Below are 8,700 nucleotides of genomic sequence, written 5' to 3'. Positions count from 1 at the left end.
TTTATATTCCTGTATCGTTCTCTTTTTTCTCGCATCAGATACTTGAGTTTACGTGTTATATTGTTATACATTATTGTGTGTTCAGTCGATCTTAGACATTATAAGCTTGTCAGTGGAGAGAGAAACTGGGCTTTTGGGCTAACAGCCAAGGTCTTTAACGGGTCATATAATTCATTTAATACGGTTGATATTGGGTAGGTGGTAAGGGAGGGGAAGAAGAAGTTATACGATCCTCGTACTCTAACCACCAGTCAATTCAACTGAACGCTCATGTTTCTTCGATCTTATCTGTGTCATGCACTCACACTTTGTAGTTCGTCCCTTTCTTTCGATTTATCGTTTTTTTCTCAATAATTGGACGTTTCTGTACAACTTCCAGATATTAAGCAAATATATATATACCAATTAATTTTGAGCCACTTACAGAATATCTTCTTGTACTCATGTTTTTATATGTCGAAATATCTTTTATATTTTTGGCCGAAGTAATTGGACAAAATAACTATGATCAATGAATTGATTTTGTAGTTCTGCATTTATTTCTATAAATTGTATTTATCTTGCCAATTCACAATTTTTATTATTCTATTTAAACATATATTTATACTATTATCTTGATTTATAGAATTATATTTTAATTCTTTTATCAAAATCGAATCAAATTTATATTAAGTTATCTGTCTATAATCCTTTTTTATTGTTTGCAAAAAGATCTTTTTTTTTACTTTCGACACTATCAAAACCATCTTTAGTTTGCCAGAAAGTATGTACTTGTAAAAGAATATGGATAAGAGAGAGGTTTGGTTGATCAAAAAAAAAGAGAGAGGTTTGGATTGGAATGGTATAGTATAGGTAACGCATATTAAATGCGAACTCTTTCCACATTTATGATTCCGCGGATCAGTGAAAGCATCACCGTGGTAATGTCTATTAGAATTGAATAAACGTGGGACCATTTAACACATATCATGATGTGTTCTACTTCCTCGTCCAACTATTATTAATTTGAGCATGCACGCTTCTCTCAACCCACCGGTCCAAGTCAAACTTCTATCCATATAGCTAACATCCCCTATATATCAATTGCTTCTTGTAAACAACTTCACAATCAATCAACTAACAATAGAACCTACCAGTCTCCTTTGAAGAAGCCATGAACAAAATTCGCCACCGCGGTCTTTCTCGGCCTTCCGGTAACGCTTCTTGTTCAATATTGTGTACTTGCTTTTCATATTATCAAATTATTTTTTTTGGTAAATATATGATCAATTTATTCATAAATAAAGATCGGTATAGAAGTCATAGATTACATATATGTGAGTGAGTTTGCAACCATATATCGTTTTACTTTGTGAAATTTAATCCCTGATCATTGTTTTAGGAATGATACACCGTGCCAAGAGGTATAGAATAAGAGGGAGAAAGTACGCAAAGCCAGAACTTAAACAAAGCAACTTTTCAAAAGATGAGGACGATCTCATCCTCAAGCTTCATGCACTTCTTGGCAATAGGTTTTCATTCTGCTTTATTTAATTCAAGTTTCGAGGGTTAGTACAAAAATATACCATAATGTGAATGTTTGTAATAATAAGATTTTGATGGTACGTTCTCAGATGGTCATTGATAGCGGGAAGATTGCCTGGACGAACCGACAACGAAGTAAGAATCCATTGGGAAACTTACTTAGAGAAGAAACTAATGAAAATGGGAATCGATCCAACCAATCATCGTCTCTACCATCACACCAACTACACTTCTAGACGATACATCAATGCCTCGCATAAGGAACATGAAACCGATATTATTAGTGATCAATCTTCTTCGGTATCCGAATCATGTGATGATATGACACTATTACCCGTTTCAAGAACCATTTGCTCTGAGGATAATGCTAGTGCCGGACATAACTGGTTGCCTGACCTCAACATCGGTCTCGTCCCGATGAAGACAGCGACTTCTTTGCCAGTTGGCTCCCTTCAAGAACCTAGCGAATCCTCTAACCATGGTTCAACGAGTCAAGAAACTCTTCTTCTTTTCCAGTAAAAGAAAAGTATTGTGAGATTAAGGAAAACTTTTAGTCGAAGTCCTATTTAAATTGTGTATCTGTTTGTACACATCTTCATATATACCTACTACTTGATAATAAAATGATTTTTGAAAATTTGAATCCCTAATTGGACCGGCTGATTTGCATCAGAATCGTTGATCAACTATTCTCTTAACCAAATGGCCGGCTTCTTTTCGTGTGGAACCATTGGTATAAGTTAACTGTTGATAACCGGTGATCGGTTCAATAACGCCTAAAGATGTTAGCTATCAGAGAAAACAAAAGGCGGTGCACGTTGAATGGATGCTTTGTTTTTTTTTTTTTTGAAACTGAAGTTGAATGGATGCTTTCCACGACAGTAATGAACTAACTCACTTGAAATGGAGAAGTATGTTCATCTTCTTCCAAACTACACTTTTCTCTTTATGCAAAAGCAATTTAAGTCTCTCCTAGCAAAAAGAAAGCTGTCCTTTTTTGGAAGAATGTTAAATTTATTCAGATAAAAAAAATCTTTTTTACAACAAATTAAAAAGGAAATTATCACTACTAATATTGAGTTTTAAGAATCTTTTGAAACTTAAAACCAAACTAAGAATGAATCTATCACTACTAATATTGAGTTTTTTATTCCTTAATCAAAAAGATTATTGCTCGATCAACCAACTAATTCTTTACCCTATACTAAAACAAACTAGTTTTAATTAACGTAAATAGAGTTTTTATGACTACTTAATCAACTAATTATTTCTTAAAAATAAACTAATTATTTTAATTAAATTGAATTATTATTTTTTGCATATATATATATAGCACGTACGTATTCTTGCGTTGAGGAACTGAAATAGCATTACATGTTGACATGAAATATAGTGTGCATAACCAACGTTGAGTTGGCCTAGTGGTAAAAGGATTGCGGTTGTAATTTTCGCCACTCTTATTCAATTTACGTTGGAATGGTTAATTCACAGATTTTAGAAAAAAATTTAAAATATAAAAATTTGGTTTTAGTATATAGTTTCATCCAGCAATAACATAAAATGATCAAAGAATTTAGAACCCTTGTTGTCTTCGTTTCTCTAGATAATGAAGATTTTATAATGTTCCACTAATCTAGGCAATATATAAAATTTTAGTAAACTAAATATTATAAAATTAGAATGATCCCTATATACCATGAAAGATAATTTATAATATATTAATTCAAATTTCGAATGTGGTTTAAATTTTTTAAACAAAAGTAAGAGTATAAACTTCAGTATATAGAGCATCTACCGAAAACTCATTATTTTATAAGGGGTTAACCCACATATTTTGGAAAATTTTCAAAAATATGAAAATCTAGTTTTAGTGTATATTTTCATCGAACACTAACATAAGATGATGGTTAAAGAGTTTAGAACTCTGTTGTCTCCGTTTCTCTAGATAATGAAGATTTTATAATGCTAATTCCATTAATATAGGCAGTATATGAAATTTAGAAAACTAAATATTAAAAAATTAGAATGGTTCCTATATATCATGAAAGATAGTTTAGAATATATTCAAATGTAGAATGTGGTTTGAAATTTTTAAACTAAAGTGAAGAGTATAAACTTCAGTATCTAGAGCATTTACCGAAAACTCAATATTTTTGAAGAGGTTAACCCACAAATTTTGAAAAAAATTTAAAAATATGAAAATCTGGTTTTAGTGTATAATTTCATTGAGCAGTAATGTAAGATGATGGTAAAAGAGTTTAGAACCTCTGTTGTCTCAGTTTCTCTAGATAATGAAGATTTTATAATGCTAATTCCATTGATCTAGGCAATATATGCTATTTTACTAGACTAAATATTAAAGAATTAGAATGATTCCAATATACCATGAACGATAGTTTAGAATACACTAATTCAAATATAGAATGTGGTTTGAAATTTTTAAACAAAAGTGAAGAGTATAAACTTCAGTATATAGAGGATTTACCGAAAATCATTATTTTAGAAGGGGTTAACCCACGGATTTTGGAAAAATTTTAAAATATGAAAATCTGGTTTTAGTGTATAGTTTCATCGAGTAATAACATAAGATGATGGTCAAAGAGTTTGGAACCTCTGTTGTCTCAGTTTCTCTAGATAGTGAAGATTTTATAATGCTAATTCCACTAATTTAGGTAGTATATGAAATTTTAGTAAATATTAAAAAATTAGAATGATTCCTATATATCATGAAAGATAGTTTATAATACACTAATTCAAATGTAAAATGTGGTTTGAAAATTTTAAACTAAAAGTGAAGAGTATAAACTTAAGTATATAGAGTATTTACCGAAAACTCATTATTTTAGAAGGGATTAACACACGGATTTTTGAAAAATTTTCAAAAAATAAAAATCTAATTTTAGTGTTTAGTTTCATCGAGCACTAATATAATATGATGGTCAAAGAGTTTATAACCTCTGTTGTCTCAGTTTCTCTAGATAATGAAGATTTTATAATGCTAATTCGATTAATCTAGGCAGTATAATGAAATTTTAGTAAACTAAATATTAAAAATTAGAATGATTCCATATACCATGAAAGATAGTTTAGAATACATTAATTCAAATTTAAAATGTGGTATTTAGTATATAGAGCATTTACCTAAAACTCAATATTTTGAAGGGGTTAACCCACAGATTTTAAAAACATTTCAAAAATTATGATAATTTGGTTTTAGTGTATAGTTTCATCGATCAGTGACATAAGATGATGGTCCAAAAAGTTTAGAACCTTTTGTAGTCTCCGATTCTCTAGATAATGAAGATTTTATAATAATAATTCAATTGATCTAGCAGTATATAAAATTTTAGTAAACTAATATTAAAAAATTAGAATGATTCCTATATACCATGAAAAATAGTTAGAATACATTAATTCAAATATAAAATGTAGTTTGAAAATTTAAACTAAAGTGAAGAGTATAAACTTCAGTATATAGAGCATTTACCGAAAACTCATTATTTTAGAAATGGTTAACCCACGGATTTTGGAAAGATTTTCAAAATATGAAAATCTGGTTTTAGTTTATATTTTCATCGAGTACTAACATAAGATGATGGTTGAAGAGTTTAGAACCTATGTTGCCTCCGTTTCTCTAGATAATAAAATTTTTATAATGCTAATTCCATTGATCTAGGATTATATGAAATTTTAATAAAATAAATATTATAAATAAGAATGGTTCATATATACCATGAAAGATTGTTTAGAATACATTAATTCAAGTGTATAATATGGTTTGAAATTTTTAAACAAAGGTGAAGAGTATAAACTTCAGTATATAGAACATTTACCGAAACAAATATTTTTGAAAGGGTTAACCCACAGATTTTGGAAAATTTTCAAAAATATGAAATATGGTTTTAGTGTATAGTTTCATCGAGTACTAAACATAAGATCAATGGTCAATGTGTTTAGAACCTCTGTTGTCTCAGTTTCTCTAGATAATGATGATTTTATAATGCTAATTCCACTAATCTAAAGCAGTATAATGAGATTTTAGTAAACTAAATATTAAAAAATTAGAATGATTCCTATATACCATGAAAGATAGTTTAGAATACATTAATTCAAATTTAAAATGAGGTATTAAATTTTTAAACTAAAGTGAAGAGTATAAACTTTAGTATATAGAGCATTTACCTAAAACTCAATATTTTTGAAGGGGTTAACCCACAGATTTTAAAAACATTTCAAAAATATGATAATTTGGTTTTAGTGTATAGTTCATCGAGCAATGACATAAGATTATGGTCAAAGAGTTTAGAACCTTTGTAGTCTCCGATTCTCTAGATAATGAAGATTTTATAATGATAATTCAATTGATCTAGCAGTATATAAAATTTTAGTAAACTAAATATTAAAAAATTAGAATGATTCCTATATACCATGAAAATAGTTTAGAATACATTAATTCAAATATAAATGTGGTTTGAAATTTTTATACTAAAGTGAAGAGTATGAATTTCAGTATATATAGCATTTACCGAAAACTAATATTTTTGAAGTGGTTAACCTGCGGATTTTAAATTTTTTTCAAAAATATGAAAATCTGGTTTTAGTGTATAGTTTTATCGAGCACTTACATAAGATGATGGTCAAAGAGTTTAGAACCTTTGTAGTCTCCGCTTCTCTAGATAATAAAGATTTTGTAATGCTAATTACATTGATGTAAGCATTATATGAAATTTTAGTAAAATAAATATTAAAAATTAGAATGGTTCCTAAATACCATAAAAGATAGTTTAGAATACATTAATTCAAATGTAAAATGTGGTTTGAAAATTTTAAACTAAAGTGAAGAGTATAAACTTAAGTATATAGAGCATTTATCGAAAACTCAATATTTTTGAAGGGGTTAACCCATAGATTTTGAAAAAAATTCAAAAATATGAAATCTGGTTTTAGTGTATAGTTTCATCGAGTACTAAAATAATTTATGGTCAAAGAGTTTAGAACCTCTTTAGTCTCCGTTTCTTCTAGATAATGAATATTTTATAATGCTAATTCCATTGATCTAGGCATTATATAAAATTTTAGTAAAATAAATATTAAAAAAATTAGAATGGTTCCTATATACCATGAAAGATAGTTTAGAATACATTAACTCAAATGTAGAATGTGGTTTGAAAATTTTAAAGTGAAGAGTATAAACTTCAGTATATAGAGCATTTACAAAAAACTCATTATTTTAGAAGGGACTTTATAAACTTCAGTATATAAAACATTTACCGAGAACTCAATATTTTTGAAGGGGTTAAACCACAGATTTTGAATTTTTTTTTCAAAAATATGAAAATCTGGTTTTAGTTTATAGTTTCATCGAGTACTAACATAAGATGATGGTTAAAGAGTTTAGAACCTCCGTGTCTTCGTTTCTCTAGATAATGAAAAAATTATAATGTTAATTCCATTGATCTAGGCATTATATGAAATTTTATTAAACTAAAAATTAAAAAGTTAGAATGATACCTCTATACCATGAAAAATAATTTAGAATACATTAATTCAAATGTAAAATATGGTTTGAAATTTTTATAGTAAAGTGAAGAGTATAAATTTCAGTATATAGAGCATTTACCGAAAATTCAATATTTTTTAAGGGGTTAACCCACAGATTTTGGAAAATTTTCAAAAATATGAAATCTGGTTTTAGTGTGTATTTTCATCGAGTACTAACATAAGATGATGGTCAAAGAGTTTAGAACCTCTGTAGTCTCAATTTCTCTAGATACTGGAGATTTTATAATGCTAATTCCATTGATTTAGGCATTATATGAAATTTTAGTATACTAAATATTAGAATGATTCCTATATACCATGAAATATAATTTATTATACACTAATTCAAATGTAAAATGTGGTTTGAAATTTTTAAACTAAAGTGAAGAGTATAAACTTCAGTATATAGAACATTTACCAAAAACTCAATATTTTTGAAGGGTTTATAACCCACAGATTTTGAAAAAAAATCAAAAATATGAAAATCTGGTTTTAGTGTGTAGTTTCATCGATTACTAACATAAGATGATGGTTAATGAGTTTAGAACATCTGTTGTCTCCGTTTCTCTAGATAATGAAAAATTTATAATGCAAATTCCATTGATTTGGGCATTATATGAAATTTTAGTAAACTAAAAATTAAAAAATTAGAATGATTCCTATATACCATGAAAAATAGTTTAGAATACATTAATTCAAATCTAAATTGTGGTTTGAAATTTTTATACTAAAGTGAAGAGTATAAATTTCAGTATATAGAGCATTTACCGAAAACTAATATTTTTGAAAGTGCTAACCCGCGGATTTTGAAATTTTTTCAAAAATATGAAAATCTGGTTTTAGTGTATAGTTTAATTGAGCACTGACATAAGATGATGGTCAAAGAGTTTAGAATCTTTGTAGTCTCCATTTCTCTAGATAATAAAGATTTTATAATGCTAATTCCATTAATGTAGGCATTATATGAAATTTTAGGAAAATAAATATTAAAAATTAGAATGGTTCCTATATACCATAAAAGATAGTTCAGAATACATTAATTCAAATGTAAAATGTAGTTTGAAAATTTTAAACTAAAGTGAAGAGTATAAACTTCAGTATATAAAGTATTTACCGAAAACTCATTATTTTAGAAAGGGGTTAACCCACGGATTTTGGAAGATTTTCAAAAATATGAAAATCTGGTTTTAGTTTATATTTTCATCGAGTACTAACATAAGATGATGGTTGAAGAGTTTAGAACCTATGTTGCCTCCGTTTCTTTAGATAATGAAAATTTTATAATGCTAATTCCATTGATCTAGGATTATATTTAATTTTAATAAATAAATATTATAAAATAAGAATGGTTCCTATATACCATGAAAGATTGTTTAGAATACATTAATTCAAGTGTATAATATGGTTTGAAATTTTTAAACAAAGGTGCAGAGTATAAACTTCAGTATATAGAGCATTTACCGAAAACTCAATATTTTTGAAAGGGTTAACCCACGGATTTTGGAAAATTTTCAAAAATATGAAAATATGGTTTTAGTGTATAGTTTCATCGAGTACTAACATAAGATGATGGTCAAAGTGTTTAGAACCTCTGTTGTCTCTAGATAATGAAGATTTTATAATGCTAATTCCACT

General features: G+C 27.8%; 1 protein-coding gene across 1 annotated transcript; it reads left to right on the top strand.

The window, feature by feature from the left end:
• Window positions 1-1,038: 1,038 nt before the first annotated feature.
• Window positions 1,039-2,169, top strand: LOC108832389 (myb-related protein 308). The gene is made up of 3 exons (XM_018605875.2): window positions 1,039-1,193; window positions 1,382-1,511; window positions 1,614-2,169. The coding sequence occupies exons 1-3, from the start codon at window positions 1,154-1,156 to the stop codon at window positions 2,041-2,043; spliced, it is 600 nt and encodes a 199-aa protein (XP_018461377.1). The 5' UTR covers window positions 1,039-1,153; the 3' UTR covers window positions 2,044-2,169.
• Window positions 2,170-8,700: the final 6,531 nt, after the last annotated feature.

The sequence above is a fragment of the Raphanus sativus genome, chromosome 9 (assembly GCF_000801105.2).
Source record: "Raphanus sativus cultivar WK10039 chromosome 9, ASM80110v3, whole genome shotgun sequence".
Lineage (NCBI taxonomy): Eukaryota > Viridiplantae > Streptophyta > Magnoliopsida > Brassicales > Brassicaceae > Raphanus > Raphanus sativus.
The sequence above is the reverse complement of the archived record's forward strand: the minus strand, read 5'-3'. Positions and strand labels throughout refer to the sequence as shown.